At 43.9% G+C, this 21,670-nt stretch overlaps 2 protein-coding genes across 3 annotated transcripts in view; one reads left to right on the top strand and one right to left on the bottom strand.

The window, feature by feature from the left end:
* The window catches only part of DCTN4 (dynactin subunit 4), a 70,806-nt gene that overhangs the window by 9,349 nt on the left and 39,787 nt on the right, over positions 1-21,670 (top strand). Inside the window, exon 1 of one of the 2 annotated variants that reach the window (XM_029583222.1) lies at positions 18,000-18,284. The exons of the other annotated variant lie outside the window; for it this stretch is intronic. Coding sequence (XP_029439082.1) covers positions 18,150-18,284 — 135 coding nt within the window. The 5' untranslated portion in view covers positions 18,000-18,149. Of the gene's footprint in view, positions 1-17,999; positions 18,285-21,670 lie in introns of those variants that run through there. 2 annotated transcript variants of the gene reach the window in all.
* On the bottom strand, positions 30-13,733 carry SMIM3 (small integral membrane protein 3). Its single transcript, XM_029583229.1, has 2 exons — positions 13,395-13,733; positions 30-3,022 (listed from the first exon to the last, which is right to left on the bottom strand). Exon 2 carries the CDS (start codon positions 2,993-2,995, stop codon positions 2,816-2,818), a length of 180 nt encoding a protein of 59 aa, XP_029439089.1. The 5' UTR covers positions 2,996-3,022; positions 13,395-13,733; the 3' UTR covers positions 30-2,815.

The raw sequence follows: 21,670 nt of genomic DNA, 5'->3' as shown, positions 1-21,670 counted from the left end.
AGCCGCGGAATGAAAGGGTCTTCCATACTATAGGGGCACAATGATGCCACCCACACACACACAATCCTGATACTAAGGTCAGCCTGGATGGGCTTCAAGCAGAGGTCCCAGTCCTGTCCAGGGCCGGTTTTAGGGCATCACAAAGGACCTCCTTTGGTGGAGCTGGAGTGATGTTACTGAGGCAGAGCTTGGTACTGGCTGAGCCCACGCCTTAAGTTTCTGCCCTGGGACCCAGCAGGTCTAACTCTGGCCCCGTTTCCATTCATTTGGTACCAGTCATTGATAAAAACAGGCAAGGTTCTGGTGAATCTTCCCTGAGCCCAGTTCCCTGGCACTAGGTGCTTCAATGAAGCAAAATCCCTCTTACAATAAAAGGAGTTTCCTGCAACTGGACAGCAAATAATCATGAGGGCAAGTATCTATTTTAGGGAGACCTAAGTTACAAGGAAGCATTCATAACTATTTCACAGTCAAATAAAATGGAAAACAAACAAACATAAAACCAAGAACATATAGCATATAGCATTATAGCAAAGGCACAAGTGATATCTTATTTATTTAAATGTATATTCTGCTTTTCACACTTTTTTCAGCTCTTCAAAGTGAATTACATTCAGGTTCTGTAGGTATTTCCCTATCCCCAGAGGGCTTACAATCTAAGGGAGTCATTTTCTATCCCTATCGCAAGCGAAAAGGGTCTTTTCGTTTGCGATAACTAAATTGGGGTGGAGTCGGGACTGGAGAGGAGGAGTTGGGTCAGCGTCGGGGTGGACGCCGCGGATACTTTGCTGGCGGCGAAAAGGTAAGACCCCCTTATCGCAGCCACTAGCACCACCTTTCACGGTGGTGCTATCGGGTCCAAAAGCCAGCAACGATAACACCTCGGTGGTGTGATCACTGCTGGCTTTTGCAGGTCCACCTCACCATTCACTATTCCTTGCCATCTTGGAAAATCCAGCCCTAAGTTTGTACCTGAGGCAATGGAGGATAAAGTGACTTGCCCAACATCACAAGGACTCCATCCCTGGTCCTCCTGGTTCATAGCCCGCTGCTCTAACCACCAGGCTACTCCTCCACGCATTACTGATCTGCAGTAATGGCTGCATAATATTTCCTGCCATGCATACATGTCGTGCTTTCGCAAGGTTTCAGACACGTGTTACAATGTAGTGAATTCTGAATGATTGGTTTTCCTTAATGAAGAGGATCAGGGGAGTCCCGGTGGGATTGCATTTCATAGCAGTTTGCAGTCTGGTTACTTTCTTTATACTCCAGTATGGCGGAGTGAATTCATTTGCAATTTTTCCAGTTTGGAAAACATACGCTTAGAACTGAGGGCGGAAGTGAAACTGTAGTGGAATCCATGTCAGCCAGATGACGTGCAGGATAACCCACGATGCCTCGTGTCGGTCACACCCCAGGCACAGGATGCTGGGCGGGCCGAGATGCTTTTTATTGAAGCAGCTTGAGAATCAGCCCGATAGCGGAGTCCAGAAGCTTTCCAGGCTATATATAAAAATCTCTTCTTCAGTGTTGGAAGGAGGATTGGATGTAGCCTGGAGAGCTCTTGGAGCGGTAATTCAACAGACGGCATCACAGTCTGCAAGGGACTCCCTTGTCTCATGGCTACTAGGACACTGCACTGGGCAATGGGGAGCGCGCGCCAACCCAGTAACTCTTCAGAGGACAATAATCAAAGACAGCTCCATGGGGAAAACTGTGCTTTATCAGCAGGAATGGGCTTCTGGAAAATGACCCACCCTCGAGGCAGGTAAAAGGCCACGTTGTCTGGAAGTGTTCCCGCGGACATGTTTAGGTCGGGGGACAAAAAAAAAGAACTACGCCCATCATTTCCAAGGGTAAAAGTGCCCACAGCGAAACCCAGCACAGGTCTCTGCCGGTACTTTGTTCGGGAACAATAAGCACAGTAAAAGTAGTGCTCCAGTTTGGCTTTGTGTACGGGGGCAAAGCCTGTGGGTGAAAGATGCCCATGGACTTTGCATCAAAGCAGGCAGCTTTCATTATTGCCCCCATAGATAGCTGCTGCACACGGAGGCTGGCGATCTAAATTGTTGTACAACATTCTTGCTTCCATGTGGTTCTGGAACCTTTTATTTTATGTTTATAGCACGGATTGTGGGGATATGAGATCTTTTCTCATCTGTTCTCGTAACTTTCCTAGGGTGGCAAGCTGTTTTCAAAATGACAGCTCCCTGAAAAAACATTCAGCAGTGCTTTTAATGACACGATTCCACGGACATGCCCTCTCTGCCTTTTAGTCTGGAAGATGGAAAGAGGAGGTTTATGTTTTATCATGATGTTTGGCTTATGTATGTGATTTTGGTATGTGATGTATGCATTACGTAGTCTCTTTGTATTTATGTTACTTTGTAAATCACTTGGAACAGATTTTTGGCTGGAAAGGTGATACAGAAGTCAGAAATTAAATTACCGGTAAATTAAATCTATGGAAAGAAAAGACCATTTGTGCTTCTTGTTACTTTCTTCATATCATAGCACAGCACATTCTGATCTGGGAGGGTTTCTGTGAACAGCGAGAATATAAATATATTGCAAGTGTCCAGTGGAATCCCAAACTGTCAGCTTCTTCCCAAAGAAGATGAAACTGCTGCTGTTGAAAGCTTTCAGACCCAAAGTTGCATTTCAGTAACCAGATGTAGAGTTCTGGTCCCAGGGGGAAATGGATCAGGCTTCCTGGTCTGTCTTTCCTGGCCGTCCGGTGCCATGCCAACCAGCTGCGTCCCCATGGGGAGCCACCAGCATGGTCCACAATTTGTCCCCAAACCCTGCAGTTTCACACGGCATTGCTGCGAAGGGGGTAAGTCCGCACCCTGTAGATGATGACAATGGTGGCTGGGCAGAGCAGCAGGGAAGTCATGATGATGATGGTCGCCAGGATGATCAGGACTATGACCCAGATGTCCAGAATATGTTTGGGGAGGTTACCCACCGGCGATGTCACCATGTCATTCATTTTCTCCAGACTGGTCTCACCTTCTCCCTGCAACAATATGGAAACAGGAGTATTCAGAATGGGATCTGACAGGAAGATTAAGTTAGTCAGTCTTCCTCCACCGAAAGCCTTGGCTACTATTCTTGCATTTGCCTATCCCAAAAAATGTAACAGTTCTGCTCACAGAAGACATTGACCTGGATAAACTGACTGACTATCTGAAAATCACCCTCAATCACTCTAGGTAAAGGATGTGCAGGCTTCCATAGGGTGTGGACTTTTAGCTGGATTAAGGGGGATGGGATTGGAAAATCATGTGCACGGATTTTATTTCAAATCCATGCATGTCATTTTCCATAAAAATGTTATCTACACAAACAGCAGGTGCAAAAGTCCATGCCTATGTGAGTACTTTCCCTTCGAAAATTAGGTACAATGTCAAGGGGGACTTTGCACCTATGCAAGCTTTTTGTGTGTGATAATTGCCCCCATAAAGTATAAAGATGAGATTGGGTTGGCTTTGCAATATTGTATCAGGACTGGGCAGACTAAAAGCGTGTTGCATTCCTTGTCTGCCATCAGAAGTAAAGAAGTTATTTTCCACTTTTTCTGTTTCATCTGTAGTTCTCCTAAAATGCAGAAAGGATCAAGACTCTTAAATAGGCTCACTATTGTTTCCTGAATGGCAGAGTCATTCGAATTTCCCCAGTGCTTTTTTCATCTCCCTGTGAATGCATCCTCGTAACATAGTAACATTTTTATTTATTTTTTTTATTTATTTGTGTTTTTCTATACCGGCATTCACGGAAGTTCGTATCATGTCGGTTTACATAAAACAAGGGGTGAGCAATACATTATAACGTACATAGCTAAAACGTAAGAGTATACATTACAAAAGTATAACAAGTGCATAGAAGAAAAAGTTACAATAAAACAGGGGTTATTCTAACTGGGGTTAGAGTTAGAGGAGAGATAAAAAGTTTAACAAGAAGTAAAACATTGTAGTGATTGGTTGGTATTGTCTGTTTCAGTTTAATAGAAGATGCTCAGTGTTGCTGCATTTGATGGAAGTGAATCATTAAGGGTCCGGAAATGCTTTCATGAACAGCCATGTTTTAAGTCTCTTCCTGAAGGTTGGAAGACATGGTTCCTGTCGTAATTCTAAGGTGATTGTGTTCCATAGTGGGGGACCTGCTGTGGAGAAGGCCCGATCTCTCAATGTTATATGTTGGGTAGTATTGTTGTGAGGTACTTGTAGATATTCTCTATATGCTTCTCTGATGGGTCTGTTGGAGGAGTGTTTTTTGAGAGCTATTTGTAGATAGATATTTGTAGATAGATATTTGTAGATAGAGCTATTTGTAGATAGTAACATAGTAATGACGGCAGAAAAAGACCAAAATGGTCCATCCAGTCTGCCCAGCAAACTTCCCAAGGTAGTAACTGCCGCTCCGTGCAGGTTACCACCAAGTTTCCCTTAAGGATAGTAACTGCTGCTCCGTGTTGGTTAAGCTTTTTTATTTATTCCCATTCTCTAGCTGTTTAGGGATCCACAGTGTTTATCCCATGTTTATCCCGTGTTCTCTTTTCATGGTCTCTCTATTCTGAGTTCTCTCTCCACGCCTCTGAACAATTGTGAGCAGAAACCATCTATCAGCATTTATATAGCACCCTAAACCAAGGTGCATTAGAACAAGTTCCATACAGATACAAAGTCCCTGTCCATCTAAAATAACTTTTTCCTTATTCTGTACAAAAGGACAAAAATTATACTGAACAAAGTTCACAGGCCCAAGGGCTCTCCATCAGAACACAAGCAATTGCTTTAAGTTCCTGAAATTAAGCATTCTTTCTACTTGCTGCTACTGGAGAGATTCTGATACCAGCTGTATACACAAAGGGACAGACTCATCTATCTGCCATCTATATTTATAAAATATATGTGGTTTCCATAACAAACTTTCAAGGAGCATTACACACCCCACTCAAAGATAATCTGTATTTTGCACAGTGTGGCCATTGAATGACATTAAATAGTAAATGACTACTGATAAAGATCGATTGGCCCATCCCAGTTGTGGTTCTCTCTGGTTTCCTACCACTTTGGGTAGATAAGCATACACATTTCCAAGCTTAAACCAACACCAGCTCCCTTCCATGTTTTTGTAGCCGACCTCTCAAGCCTGTTCCTATCATTGCCTTTATATCTGTCCCAAGCACATCTAAGTTGGGTTGCATTGCTAGCCTTCACCATTTCCACTGGTAGGCTATTCAAAGCCCTAGCATCTTCCCCTTTGGTTAGCAGAGACAGGGCTGTGGCGGGGGAGGGAAGGAGAGGGAACTCTGCAGTGGTGTTGGCAGCTTCAGGGCCACCAAGAAGAGAGAGAGAGAGAACAGTGATGAGGACAGCAAGGATGAAACTTCTCCAGCTTAGGTATGAGACCCTGCCTCCCTGTAATAGCCGCCCTGTGCAAATACATGGCTTGCTAAGTGTGTGGTGCCGGCACCACACACAGCGCTCAGTGAATTAGTGCTGTGTGGTGCCCAAACTCCTGCACCGTTCGTATGGTTTTGTGAGAATAGCATGGGAGTCTAACATAGTAATGATGGCGGAAAAAGGTCCAAATGGGCCATTCACTCTACCTAGTGAGCTTCTAATGGTATCTGCCATACCCTGCAGGTTACCCCCATGTTTCAGTTAAGGGTAGTAACTGCCGCACTGTGCAGTTATCCCCAAGCCTTATGATAAGGAAGCAATATTTACAATCAAAACCAAGCAACTGTCAGCCCATACAAAATTACTGCTAGCAACATTTTTACTGGGTAAGACATGCACAGTGCAAGGGGAAAACAGAGCAGCTGCTATGGAGACAGTACCAACAGTAAGCCTCTGGAGAATGTAGAGGGAGAATATGCATTTGGGGAAGAGAGTCAGGAAGACACACACAGGATTGATGGGAGCAGCTGCTACTCCTAGGCCTTACAGTGAAGAGCACTGCACTAGGGTCTTAGATGTTACTACCCAATCTAAGCATTCATGCAATTGGCTTTTGGACTTATTTCTTCCCCTCCTATCACAGTTTTCTTTCTTCTTATATCTATTCTTTGTATTCCTCTTGTTTTTAGCTACCTTTGAGCCAGATCTAGTAAGTATTTTTCCCTTAGACACATAAGAGTCAGTTTTCAAAGGCTTAGATGCTTTGTCTGCAGGTTAAAATAGTTACTCACCCTAAGATGGTCATAGTTGATTATGTGGATTTTAATCCGCCAGAAAATATGCATGTACTTTTATAACGGTTGGAAAGCAGCATTGCAGAGGTGTATTTGAAAATTGTGAGCCTACATGCCACTAACATTACTTTACGCCAGAGTTTAAGACTACACAAGTGTAAGAACCTGTCATTAGCTGTATGACAAGGCGATATTCAAGCACAGCGCTGTACATGGGTACCTTGTGTTGGAACCTCAGCGGGGTTTGTCTGGGCTGAAGAGAGTACATTAAAACAAAAAGAACAAAGGGAAACGGAAATCTAATATCACACCAAGAGGTCCTGCACAATTACGTAGCAGTGTCTGCATCCGGTCAGTGTGCCCTGCAATGCACGAGCCACCCAGTCTGTTCTCTGAAGATATGACAACAGTCTACTTAGAATCGCATGGCACAATGTTCAGTGATAGCTCCTGAGGAGGAGCTCTGCAAAACACTGCCAGGCTGGGCACTTTTTGTTTGAATATAGAACAAGTCTGGTTGTCTAAATATTTTTAATTTGCAACTAAAATTTCTTTAAAAAATAAATAAAGACAAGGGTCTGAGGTGGTTGATTGAACAGACCGGGTGGCCCGGGCATTGCAGGGCACACTGACTGGCAGGAGCACTTAAGTGTGATACTGGATTTCTGTTTCCCCTTGTTCTTTTCGATGCATTAATTGGGATTCATTGGCTCTTTTTGGGTTAGCAACAGAAAAGTAGATTGCCAGTTAGTTAATCACTGTAGTGAAAAGTTACCCTTCCCTATAATGCAGGCCTGGATTTGCTAACACAAAAAGTAGGCTGGAGCCTAGGCAGCAGAAATCTGGGTGTGGCAGGCCAACCTGAAGCTGTGCTGCCTTCCAGCTGCACTGCCCCTTTTGCCTTCCAATGGGAGGGGGGCCAACCACTGCCCCCACCTCCGAAAGAGCTTACCCTGCTGGCCACCCCCCCCCCCCCCCCCCCCCTTGGTGATACCTGCCACTGCTTCTGATCGAGGCCTGCAGGAGTAGCAGTGCCTCGGGCTGCATCCTCCCCCTCCTCCTCTTCCTCTGCCACCCGGGACCCACTGCTGCTTTGAACTATGCGGGGGGCGTAATTCTGCTGCGTGGTTCGAAGCAGGAGTCAGTCCCTCGGTGAGAGAGCAAGAGGGCGAGGAAGCCCAGGGGCACCACCGTTGCTTTCCTCCTCCTGCCAGCCCAGGGCAGTGGCAGTAACGGAGATGAGAGGGAGTTAAGGAGGCGCTAGAGGAAGAAAGGGGGATCAATGTGGGAGAGTTAGAAGGAGCTGAGAGGAGGATCACCTGGGGGAGGCGATTGTATGTGAGAGGGGAACTGGGTGGGCAGTGTGGGGGTGGGGTGCAGTGTTTGGGTGCGGGAAAGAAAAAGGATCAATTCTGGGTTTGTGCATGTGATAGACTGGGTGGGAGGTTAGAGGGGATGGGGATGCAAGAGAGAGCAGGGCCAGAGAAGGGAAAGGGACACCTCCTTCCTCCTCTCAACTACAATTTGGATCTTTCCTCTTGATTATAGATTCTATCGCCCAAATCCTGAAACCCCCTCCCCCACAACCTTCCTACCTCTCCCCAGATACCTCCCTCCCTTTCCTCCCATCCCAGATTCCTGATCCTCCCTTTCTTCCTCAATCTTCCCATCCCCGGTTCTCTCTCCTTCTCCTCTCCTTCCCTCCCCAGGCTTTTTTTTTCCTCCTCAATTCCCTTTCATTTCCAATCCTCTCACCTTCTCCTCCTCCCAGCTCCAGTCCTTGTCCCATATGCTCTCCCCTCTCCCCAATCTCCAGTCCTCTCGTCTTATTACCCTGTTCCTGGTCCTCCTCCCTTTCTCCTCGCCAATCCATGGCTGTCCCTCTCCTCTCCCCAACCCTGATCCTCTCCCCATTTCTGAGATCTCCCTGTACTGATATTCAAGATCCCGTTTCCTTATCCAATAAAAATAAAACAAATTATACAGACACAAGCAAGTTTGGAAAACTATTTTTATAATGTTAAGTAAAAGACAGAAATCTTTGCCAATGTGCTCCAAAATGTTCTAGTCCATGACACAGAATCTATCCCTGATCTGCTGCAAGAAACTTAGACCTTCTGCTCCCTGGGGGAAGAGTGGGTGGCGAGGAGCAATGCATCAACACCGACAGTGCCTAGGGGTGACAAAAACCTAAATCCGTCACCGCTAAAAGCAAAAAAATGCGGCAAACCCTTTAGTACAGTACATCAGTTTCTCCAAATACTTTATTCAGAAAAGTTACTTTAGGCTTGACCTTAGTTGCCTGAATAAAATTGTCAATGTGGAAGTACTGTAACAAAAGCCGTCCTTCCGAGAACTTTTCAGTCCTTTTCTCATCCTCCTCCTCTCCCCCCCTCCCAGGCTGGCACGTACAGACCATCTGCCGGAAGTGCAGTTTCTCAGCAAAGAGCTGCTAAACCTCCAAGCAAGGATTTCTGTTTGTGTGTGGTTACATGAAACATCATGCTCAAGTCATAGAGGAAAAAAAACAAATCCAGAGGCGAGGCCTAGTTTCCATTTAAAGATTCCTCTTGTAAAATGTCAAACAAACTCTGTTTAGCCAATGTCTCTATTGCTTTTATGTAATTTCTTTTATTCCTGTCCTGTCATTCACTAAGGAAGGTTAACTGAAGAACACACAGGAGCACTTACTGCTAATAATAGACAATTTTATGAATAAAAGTAGTGAAGCATTAACATCTGCAAATTTCTAATAGTCCTAAGGGAAAGGTACGGTATTGGAGGTGAAATTCATCTAAGCACAAAGGAAGAGCAGAATCTGGAGGCAATTGTATCTGATCGTAGGGCAGCCAAGCAAGTGGATAAAGCAATGGTAAAAGCCAGAAAGAAGCTTGGCTGCACAGGGAGAGGAATGGTCAGCAGAAAAAGGGAGGTGGTACTGCCCCTGTATAAATCCCTGGTCAGACCTCACTTGGATTCCTCTGTACAATTCTGGAGACTGCACCTTCAAAAGGATATATACAAAATGGAGTTGGTCCAGAGAGTGGTTACTAAAATGGTCATTCTAAAGTTTATCGGGATAGATCTAAAGATCTAAACATGTATAATCTAGAGGAAAGGCGAGATAGGGGAGATGATAGAGACTTTCAAATATTTAAAGGGTTTCCATGGGCAGGAGGTAAGCCTTTTTCCATAGAAAGAAGGCTCTAGAAGGAGGGATCATGAGATGAGTGTGAAAGGAGGTAGACTCAGAAGTAATCTTAGGAAATATTTCTCTACAGAGAGGGTGGTGATGCATGCAACAGCCTCTCAGTGGAGGTGGTGAAGACAAAAACAATATGTGAAGTCAAGAAAGCATGGGATTGTGAGGCAGTGCCTCTATTTTCTCCCTTATACCAGGCAGGATGCCAGGTCCATCTTAATTCCCCTTGTGAGAGAGAGCTCTGTGGGCGGGGCCCAGCAGGGGAGAAATAAGAGCTGGGACCCAGGGAGGGATAGTCAGACCAGGCCCAGGTCTCCAGAAGGAAGGCAGCTCCTGTAGAATATTTCTATCTAAACATTGTGCTGTAACAATGTTGTATAAGTACTGAGGGAAGCAGTACTAACTGTGAGTAATTGGAGTACACTGTCCTGAAGGTAAAGGCAGTCTACTAATGTGTATGTGTTAAAGTGGCAAATAAAGTGTTTTAAGAAAGGCTGGCGTCAGTCCAGGTTTGTGTTAGGGGATCCCCTCTCGGTCCCACAGGGATAAATACAGGGGATCCCTAAGGAAGTGATGAGAATTATAATGCTAAATTAATTGGACAGATGGGCAGACTGGATAGACCATGTGGCTTTTTTTTTTTTCTGCCATTGTGTTTTTATGTTTCTAGATGTGTGGGTCTATTCCCGGATCGGGCCCTCCGTATTCTGGCCAGGTCAGCCGGGGCTGGGGATGACGTGGAGGCAGCAGTTACAGTCCCTGGGAAAGAGGAAGCCATGGTCATCATTAAGGACAGCCAGTGACCAGATTAAAGCCTGTGATACAGGGCTCTGAAAGAAGCCCTGCTCATGCTTGCAGGTCCGTTTGCTGCAATGACGAGGCTAAGTATGGTGGGTCTACTAAAATAGGGGAAAACTCCACAGGTGCTTGTGGATGGAGGCTCATGGCACCAGAATCTCAGCACTGGGTCTGTTTGAGGTAGAAGATAAAAAGGAGGAACTACCAGGCCCAAGTGTGTGTGTGTATGTATATATGTGTATATGTGTATATATGTGTATATATATATATATATATATATATATATATATATATATATATATATATATATATATATATATATATACACACACACACACATACAATACTTATTTAGGGCTCCGTATTTAAATTCTGAAAATGAAATCTGAAGGGATTTTCTTATTTGCGCCTCAGTTTTAGAAGATCTAGAAAAGCAATCCAAAAAATCCCCACTTGTCAGGAAACGCCCAGACTGCGGCCATTTTGCATATCTTAGCCGTCTATAAAAACTGAGCAGATCAGTACCCAGTTATTTTTTTGCGCAATTGGTAATCTGCAATGGAGTGCTTTCAAAATGAAACGCTTCAAAACAATATTATCCAGCATGGGCGGCAGAGGCCGATGCAAAGAGGCAGGGATCATCAGAAGTGGACGCGTGGCCTAGGCTTTGCGCCACAAGAGGCTCCAGGTTTGAGTTTCCTGCCTAACAGAGCCACTCGCACCGCCCCCATGCTGAACCTCTGGGAGGGAGGGAAGATGGCTGCCCCAACTGTGGCAACCCTGCCAGTCATAAGGGTGGCACTGAGGGTTATTCTAGGAGATTGCCCTCCAGCCTTCCTGGTTGGGGAGGGCACAGGTATTGCACACTGTGCTGGCTTGAATGTGTTTGTAGTGGGGTGGGGGGAGGGCAGTAGGAAAAAAAAGGGAGGGGGCTAAACATAGCAATAGTTAAACATTGCAAGTCCCTAAATGTGGCACTTTCTTCTTGCTCATTCCTATATGCACTTTGACTAATGACTCTTTATATAATTTGCTAGGTTTGTGTGTTGGTCACACTCCATAAACGAGAAATATTTGTGCTATATTCTCAGGACATTTAAGGATTCATTTTGTTTCTTGAGAGGTCAACTTTCAAAGGGTTTAAGAGCCGAGCTCTGGGATTTAGGCACTTAAATTGGCCCCTTCTGAGAATGTGCTAGGGTGGGGCGCCTACATTCAGGGTCTTAAAACGTGGGTGGCTGCAGGGGGTAGACTTAGGACAGGGGAAGCAAAGTTCAGATCCTAAATGATTTTCAGTCCCAGGCACCTAACCTAGGGGCCTAAATCTAGGCAAATGAATAGCAGGCTAGGAGCTGAAGTTTAGGAGAATTTTCGGCTGGAAATAAATGCCTCACATGGGCGCTCAGCTTTGTTTTGGCTCTTAGGTTGTTCTTTAGGTAGCACATCAAACATTGTGCCATAACAAGTACCTGAAGATGAAATACAATCAAAATGAGTTTCTCTTGGGAGGCAAAGCCAGCAATTTTCTGGGCATCTTACTTGAGTAAAGAAGCATTCTCATCATTGTCCAGCCTCTGTATGAGAAAAAGGAGGGTCGTTTCCAATTTACGCACATAAGCAGGCTTTTGAATATTCCTGCGATGCATGCTATTGAATTGTCAATAGGTTTTACGTGCGTAAGTGCAAATTGCTACGCTACTTTTATGTGCACGAATCCTTTTGAAAATTACCCCCACTGTGTAAGAGCCCACATGCTTTGAGCCTCTGGGAGAATTGCGCACATTGGCTCAGCATCTGTTCGTTGCTCTACATGTGCAGCGTGACAGAGCGCAGATTTTCAATCCCTGAGTACGAGTGTGTTCTCCAGGGCAGAGGAGGGGGGGTTGGAGCAGTAAATGTCCACCTGTAGGTCTTTTTTTTTTTTTCACAGCAGTTTTTGATGGCCTCTACACTAGTTAAATTAAAACTAGTGGGGTGGCTGTGTTAGTCCCTTTGATGCACAGAAATAAAAGGGTAACAAATAAAACCGAAGATTAAAAAGATATGCATGGTGATACCTTTTTATTGGACTGAATGACGAGCTTTTGAGAGCTCATACTTTCTTCCTCAGGTCAGAACAGACTGGTAATGTCTTCTTTTACTCATTCTATGCTGACCTGAGGAAGAGAGCATAAGCCCTCAAAAGCTGGTCAAGAAATGTATTAAGTTAGTCCAACAGAAAGGTACCATCTTATACAGTTATCTTTGCTTTTTATTTGTTACCCTGTATTTCTGTGCATGCCAGTTAGTAAATAATGATGGATGGCACAGAAATGTGCTCTTTTTAAATGGCAAGAATCTAGCTTCTTTATAACCCAAGCACATTTCTAGCTCTGGCCTGAATCCAGGAAGCTCTTTGGCGGAGGCTTCCCCCGTTCAAGGTTGAGACCCTGCAATGGCTTCCCCTTCCCTGGAGGGCCGGAGCCATTGAACAGAAATTCAGCACAATCTATCGCCAGGCAATGGGCACCAGCAGCCCTGATACTGAGCAAACTCCCTCACTGTGTCCAGGGAGGGGGTACTCGGTGCTGAGTGCAGCACAGCCCTAATCACTCTGAAAAGTTGTTGCCAGGGGATAGAAGAAAGAAGATGAGACCCCAGTAAGGGCAAGGGCCTGCTCTACTGAGCCTTTCTGCCTCACAGCCAGAGAATTGGGGGGGGGGGAGAGCTTAGAAACTCAGAATGCAGACAGTGGAGGGAGGAGGTGGACAAAGTCCAGTCTGAGGGAAAAGGTTTTGGGCTGGATCCCTAAGTTGTTGTTGTTGTTTTTTTTGGGAGGAGGGGGAGATCACTATTTTAGTTTCTAGTTATTATAGAGCTGTACCTCTTGAAAGTTTGGTTGCTGTAGATCATGATTACACAGTCAAAAGCAAGTGGGACTACGCAATTTATGTATTTATTTTTAGAAAAACAGCACCAAGAAGACACATGAGCTAAACGTCCCTTTAGATCTACTCACCCTTGCCATTCAATGACTTCCCAACTCTATCAAAACCGTAACCTACTAAACACCGAGGGACCAAAGCCAGTAACCTAATGCATCTCATACCAGTAACTGAGTGAGCACTGCCTACCTCCCCTTCTCTGAAACGTCTTTTTATTATTATTATTATTATTATTATTATAGCTAAACCATAAATAAAAGCGTACCTGCCAGTCTCCTGAAAGTCCCGGTTTAGAGCTGCCCCATGCTGCTTAAGCCTTCTCCCAGCAGAGATTCCGTGGTGGAGAATGCAGAGGAGGAGCTGCAGATGAAATGCTCACTTTTCCCCCCTCAGCCGCCGGATCGGGAGAGGCTCCTTATGTAAAACTCCCTCTCTCTGGTCTTCCTACAGCCCCCAGGGCCGCTTCTCACGTTCCGGGGGGGACCGGGCAGTGCCTTTAATTCTTGAAGCTTGTAGCGAGGTGGCAGCCGCTCCAGAGGGGAGGAGAGAAAAGCTCCCCCTGCCTTCCTTAAGAGTCGTAGGAAGCTCTTTTGTCTTCCTGTCTGGCCCGAAGCCGCCTAGTGTACGCAGAGGCGTCCGCAGCCAGGAAACCTACTCATATAATAATAGTATTTACTCAGTAACGGTTCGGTGAACGGTATTACAAATCAAGGCAACTTCTTAGCCAAAAAAAACAAAGAAAGCAGTTCTCTCTCAGCTTTGGTTTCTTTTACAACAAAATGTGCAGTGTTGTTTCACTGGCAGGTACAATCCAAAGCATTTGGGATCAAAAGGTGGTGCTGTCGGATGGCTGCATCCGGATACTCAGGAGAGAGGCGCTGCTTCGATCTTTCAGTAGCAGCTCCTTTTTGCAAAATAAAAAAGGGCAATAATCCAAGGCATTTCCACAGGCGAAGCTGCGGGAACCCCCGGGTGTGGGCTCTTTAATAATTACCCACCCCGTGTGGGAATAAAAGTGCCATGTGTTTCTCAGCTAGGGGGGCAGCCAGAGGTCTGAGAATGGAACCCCAGTAGTTTGGATTATAAAAACTTGTCCACGGTTTGTTCCAAAACAATGGCCTGCAGAGAAAGCTGGTGCAAACCTCTGCGGGTAATTTTCCCTTCGGCAAGGATTATTGGTGTCTATTTTATGGGTGAGAATGACCCGCGGAGCTTGTGCCTGTGCGGGCAGTTTGATTATTGCTCCCTAGAGTTTAAAAAAATTCACACTAAATGAACATATCTGAGTTAATTTCAGTAAACTTTCCTCTTAAATGGAAGTTGACTCAATTGCGTGCGCTATTGTAATGAAATTTCTCATCTGCAAAAATCCTCAGTTTTCTAGGGAGGTGAAATTATAACCGGAGAACAGCTGAATTTGCAATAAATGGAGTATTGGATATCGTGCATCAGAGAATAAATCTCAAAATACCTTAATGGGGCCGATATTCACAAGATCTAGGCGACTAAAGAGTCAGGCACTAGGTCTGCACAAATGGAAATTTTCCTCTGCTGAGCACCTAAAAAGAAGGTGAGGTTAGGCACCTAGCCCTAATTTTTAATGCTAGGACCCTAAATGTTGGCAAATAGCATGCCTACATTTAAGAGAAATTTTCAGCCAAAAAAGTAGCCACTTTAGGGGTCTATGTAATAAAATGCAATGAGTGGTAAACATGTTTGGCATTATCACGTGCTTTTTGGACAGAGCACACAGTATTTACGAAGATCACAAACTTTAAATTTATTTCCTGGCAAACAAATCAGTCACCAGTGCACCCATGGCAGTGAGCTAATGCACCTGCATATGCATGCAAAGCATTCATTGCTATGCCAACAGAATGCCATGATTTAAAAAAAAACAAAACAAAACAAAAAAAAAAAACAAACTGCAATCCCTGCTGCTTCAGGTTAGCTGACTTTTTGCTGAGAGCATCAGCAGGTACCCACTACCCACCATCCCTGGCTCACAAGATTTAAAGGGGCATGTAGCCCCAAGCACACCCCACCATGACCAAATCTTGTAAATTGAAACCTGGCCCCTCATTACCCTCCTCTCTCCCCCAGCTTCCCCAACACAGTAGGGCAAATGTAAGAAGAACCGTGCTGAAATCCATGTGGATTTCTTTTGGTGTGCGTGGCAAAAACAGTGGCAGTGTGGGATGTAATAACAGCCACGTATGTTAGATACATGCATAAAACCCGCGCACAGCAAACATATATGCCGAAATGCACGCGGTAACACACGGGGGTGATTCTGCCTCGAGAAACTGCCTTCTGTATAACCGTTCCGTCCGCCACTTGGCTGACCCACCAAAGCATCATAAAAACGGTCTCCATATCTGCACTTTCACTTACCTCCTGCCCTGAACCCAGGTGCTAAAAACCCACAGTAAAAAAATCTGCACTAACCCGATCTCCCTGCATTGCCCGTAAATAATTGCCTCCTTTGCGTGCCATTAGAATGCACTCGCGCAGAAAAATCACAGGTGAGCTTTTTTCCCCCACGCACAAAACCCTTATTACATGCCCATGTAGGGCTTTGCGTGGGGAAAACACACGTACAAACCCATGGCAGCTTCAGCACACCTTATTACATCAGCCCCAGTAAGTTCTGTCCCCAACCCAAATCTTATCTCCTCCTGGGTTTCACCAAATTCAGCATCTGACTCTCCCATCCCCTCCTTCCCCCTTACTTAAAGAGAAGCTGAAGGTGTTCAGGAGCAGGCATGATGCCTGCCAGCACTGAAATGCAAAATGGCACTGGCTGACCCGTGTCTCACCTTCCACCTGCATGCCACTTGGCACCATTTGAATACAGCACTAGTAGAGTAGGAACAACTGGGGATCTCAAAGATGAGATAGATTAATGGCCAGCCAGGAGGGGTGGCACAGATTTAAATCAGCAGAAGAGCAGTGAGGCTGGAGGTCAGCTTTTAGTGTGTGCTGCCAATACCACACATTAAAACGTCTTATCATGTACTATTGGAAAATGTAAAAAATGAAAAATGCCCCCCCAAAAAAACATAAGATGACAGAAAAATTATAAAATATTTTTGTCTGCACACCCCTACGAAACTAGGGATTTCTTTTTTTGTTTACATGTCCTTAATTATTACAAAGCTTACTTATATTGACTACATACTTAATATAAGGCAACAGATGAAGAGGTCTGTTAAAATTATTGTATTTATGAGATCTCTGTTCTGATCAATCCGTGAGTTAGGCCTGGTCAGTATCTGACTGGAGGACCAGCAGGCAGATAGCCAAGGAAACGAGGGATCCATACCCAAGCAGTGCAAACACAAAAAGAGAAGAGGACAACAACTAGATCCATGGTTCAGCTCAGAAAAGTGATTTTATTTAGAGTTTTCTGGACATATTAACACCAGATCTGCAATAAATTCATATTGAAAAACAAACAAATTGGTAACACAACACAGGGAAAGAAATGTATCAAATAATGTGCTTTTAAAAAATGTTTGTATATTTTCCATCAGTGATCAGGTTTCTGTGAACTTCAACAAATTCCAGGAACACTATAGGTCTTCACACAAAAAGACTGACCTACTAACTTACAGAATTCTTTAAAAAATAATTCATATTTAGCAAAATTTACTTTGAGGGTATACAAATGAGAACATAAGACAAATATTTGTGAAAATAACACAGTTTATCAAAACCTCCTGAGGTGTAGTTAATTTTGCGATATAGCAATTAGCACGTTATTCATGATTTTACAGGTAATTAACAACTTTGCATAATATGTCGCTCATCTATTTATTTAAATTATTTATAGCCAACGCCCTCCAAGGCTCAGGGCAGGATACAAAAATCATACATAAAAATATAAGACTAATTGCATTTTATTTAATTTATTGTTATTTATGTTTCATTCATGGAAACCGTTGAGATGGCCAGTCTGAACGACGGTATATAAGAGCTTAATAAATAAATACATTAAAGAAATAAATATAACACATCACCAAATTAGAACAGATTCTCACAAAAATAACGTTAAACGCATTTTAATAAGTTGCCACACGTTTGCAAAGAGCTTCGTGGCTTACTACATGAACCTCAAAGTGGAAATCTGACGGGTTTATTATAATAGTATTACTTGTAGTTCTGATTTTCTTTCTTACAGTTTAGATTTAAGAATATATATATAAGTGAAGTTTATGCATGCAATGGGACAAAGCCAGGACCGGCTTGGATTCTAAAAAAATCCTAAAAAAAATGAAGTCATCATGCCTCCAGATTCAGAAGGACGGACTGAACCATCAGCTTTCCAGACAACTGGAAGAGGGCTAAAAAGTAAGAGAAATGAACATGCAACTGGTAAAAGCTGCAAGGCCCCCGCATATAAACTGTCAAGGAGCTCTTTTGTTCTTTGCTGGCCACAGAACAAAAAGCAATATAAAACCCACACCGGCTAAACAGGCATTTATCCTCACGGAGGGTGCGTCCCTCACATGCAGAGCCTATGTGGGCAATTAAGAGACTGCCGCACCCGTCCCTGAGCGCATGCAGCTACGTCTCGCCAGCTTCCCATGGGAAGAACTCGCCCGCGGCCTAGAAGACGGAGCCGCGCACGTCATCCAAGGGCGGGGCTTACGGCCATCACGTGATCTAAATGTCACAGTCATCGTTAGCACAAGCTGGCAACGGCATTGTTCTCCTCTCTGCCCACCAATTCCTTTTTTGTTCTTTTCCCCTCCCTGTGCACCCCACTCTCTTATTTGCCCCCTCCCTCACTTTGCAACTACCCAATCGCCCAGCACAAAAACATTCTTCACACACAATGGAAAGAAAAGTAGCCCAACTGGGTGCGAAATAGCCCACGCGGGCAACTCTTGCCTCCCCCGCCACACGTCACCCACAGGCGGGAGGAGCGTACGGCCGGTCATGTGAACCTAACGTCACCGGCAGGAGCATTGGTCACGTGAGCGCGCCGGGTCAGAGGGCGAGCTCCTCGACCAAGATGGCGTCGCTGCTCCAGTCTGAGAGGGTCTTGTACCTCGTCGACGGCGAAAAGAAAATCCGGGCGCCCCTTTCCCAGCTCTATTTCTGCCGCTACTGCAGCGAGCTGCGATCGCTAGAATGTGTGTCGCACGAGGTGAGAGGCGGCTTATTTTTACACAAGATGACGTTCGGCTGTCTCATTGATGGTTAGAGGGATGGGCTGATGACGACTGGCAGCCGCGCCTTTTCGCTGGCGATTGGTGGCTTTGTCTAATGGCTTCAGACAGCCTGCATTCTGTTTGGCTGTTAGTCTGCAGGGGTTACGCCGTGGAGAGTTTTAACGTTGACGTTGATTGGTAGAATTTAGTCAGGTCCAATATTACGCCTCTTTTGATTAGTTCGGATGGATGTCATGTTAGCTTTTCTCATTGCCTGATTGCATGGTTGGGTTGGCAGGGCGAGTAATGGGGCGGGGTTTTTCTATACCCGGATATTTTTGCCTAATAAAATAATCTGTGATAGATTAGTCTATTGGGTTAATATACTGGAAAAATTGAGGGGGAAGTGGGAGTCTTTTCTGAAAGGATGGGCTCCACTTTAACCAGGCTGCTGGTGCTAACGTTTTATAAAGGAGAGAGAGCAGCTTTTAAACTAGAACAAAGGGGAAAGCCGTCTGAGGAAGGTATCTTGGAAGGGTACTAATGAAGTAGGAGAGTTAGGGCATCCCCAACAGAGAGGCTCCAATAAAAGAAAAGTAGTCCCTGTGCCTATAAGTTAAGATCCATCTGACATAATAGGTTCCAAATTAACCCTGTCAACTGGTACTAATACAAAAAATGAATACTTTGACATGCCTGTATGCCAATGCCAGAAGTCTAACAAGCAAGATGGGAGAGTTAGAATGTATAGCATTGAATGAAGAGGTAGATATAATTGGCATCCCAAATACATGGTGGAAAGAGGATAACTAATGGGACTGTGCTATACCAGGGTACAAATTATACTGCTTTGATGGGGTGGATCAGCTTGGGGGCAGGGTGGCACTTTATGTTTGGGATGACATAGAGTCCAACAGGATAAAGATCTTGTAAGAGACTAAATGCACAGTAGAATCTTTATGGGTAGAAATCCCACGCGATTTGGGGACCAATATAGCAATAGGAGTATACTACAATCCACCTGACCAAAACAAATAGCATACAATCAACAACCTAATCCACCCCATGAGAAATAACTCTTCAGCAGATCACTCCTACCTAATACTCACACTGCTTCTTCTGAAAGCTGTCTGTTTCTAAAAAAAAAATCCCTCTTATAAATGATTTACTTGATGATTTAAACTGCACCATCTTCTGCATTGCCGAAACCTGGCTGGACAATAAAGATAACATACTCTTAAATCAAATTAAACAGTCCAAATATGATGTCTCTCACTTCCCCTGACTGAAATGTAAAGGTGGGGGGTTTACTAATTATTAGTAAAAAAAAAAAGAGCTCAAACTTAATCCATACAAAGTAGAAATTAACCCTCCCTAGGAAGTAGCAATACTTAAATCTCCACAAATAAACATCGGAATCGTCTATTGTCGTTTCCCCCCCCCCCCCCCCCCCCCGGCAATACTTCAAAAAGACTGCTTGCCACTAAGCAGAGTATTCACTAAAGCGTTTCCTTCACCTCATAGTAGGTGACTTTAACCTATATGTTGATAGAACAATCAAATCCGCTGCCTGTGAAACCTTCTTAGAAACAATGGAAGCAAGGGGATGGTCACAATTCGTAACCAAACCCACACATAAAATAGGTCATATTCTAGACCTTATATTTGCCAATCGTAACAATTGTATGATACATACCTCACACTATATACTGCCATGGTCTGATCACCAATTACTAAAAGTAGACATAACCTTCCTCAACCCAAATAAAACACAAATAACAATCATACATTCACTTTCAGGAAAAAGAGCCAGATTTTGCAGAATCATTAAAAAAAACAAAACAAAAAACCCAACAACAAAACAGCTTATTGATTTCAACCATGCCAGCACCTCTGCTTCATTTGAAAAGCATGGGATATCATGGTTAAAGAAATAGCCGATGACCTAAGCCCATTACAAACAAAAACAATCCAACTTGATCAATTTACCTCTAAGCAAAAGAAACCATGGTACAATGAGGAGTTAAGATACTCTAAACAATCTTTGAGAAAATCCGAGAAACTTTGGTGGAAAAGCCCGACTTCAGAATCACTTGGAAAATACAGATCACTCATCTCTCAATACCGGTTGCTAATCAACACAGCAAAAAAAAAAAAAAAAAAGAATACTATGCCAATTAGATTCATGGGGTAATTTTTAACTCTAAATTAATCTTTGATGTCATTAAACACGTAATCAAGGGACCCATCTTCCTCTACCTTGAGCAACAACCACTCATCAAAGAATGCCTGCAACAAATACGCTACTCATTTGTTAGAAAAAATAACTAGACTAAAAACTCAATTCCCTACCTGCTCACCAACCATAGAAGATGAAGACAAATGTGAACCAGCCAAATGGACTGCTTTCGACAGAGTATCTAAACTACAAATCACTCAAATCATTACTAAAGTCAAACCTGCAAATCACCCACATGACCCCATTCCAGCTAGCTTCTTAAACCAATAAATAGCACTATCACCCCAACAATCACATCCTTAATCAATCACTCTCAGAAGGTTTTATTCCTGATATGATGAAACAAGCAGTGATAAAACCTATACTAAAAAATAATACCAGCTGTTCTGTCAGTTGGGGAAAATTATAGACCAATATCCAACCTGCTCTTTCTCAAAGATTCTAAAAAAAACCACCCCAGTACTTTCACAACTAGAAGACTATCTAGATGACCAGCACATTTTATATCCAAACCAATTTGGGTTCAGGAAAAATCACTCAACCAAGACGTTACTTGTATCCTTAATGGACCGGGAATTTAACAATGACAAATCCTATTTCCTGGTACTACTTGATCTATCGGCAGCCTTTGACAACATTGACCATACCCTACTATGCCAGCAGTTGAGAAAAATTGGAATTGACGGCAATGTAATGAAGTGAATCTCCTCATTCCTAGCAAAAAAGTCATTCCAAGTCAAACTGGGCAACCACATGTCCATCAGCTTCCCGATTGCAGGTGTCCCCCAGGGTTCAGCTCTCTCAGCAACTTTATTCAACATCTGTAAGCTTCCTCTATGTAGACTTCTATCTGATCTAGGAATCGCCTTCTTCCTATACGCCGATGACATTCAATTCTATATACCAAATCTATTGAAAATGCAAGACTAACTGTAGCAGCACACATGAAGGCTATACAACATAAACTATCCAAACTTAAAGTAACTCTAAACACTAATAAAACTGAAATCATTCTACTGAGAAGAAATCTACCTATAGTGACTCCTCAAACACTTGACATGGGTAACTTCAACATCACACCCTCAGACCAAATACGGGACTTAGGTATACAGATTGACGAGAACCTATCAATGGAAAAGCACG

Source organism: Rhinatrema bivittatum, chromosome 18 (assembly GCF_901001135.1).
Source record: "Rhinatrema bivittatum chromosome 18, aRhiBiv1.1, whole genome shotgun sequence".
Taxonomy (NCBI): domain Eukaryota; kingdom Metazoa; phylum Chordata; class Amphibia; order Gymnophiona; family Rhinatrematidae; genus Rhinatrema; species Rhinatrema bivittatum.
Note: the sequence above shows the minus strand (reverse complement) of the source record. Positions and strands in the feature narration are given on the sequence as shown.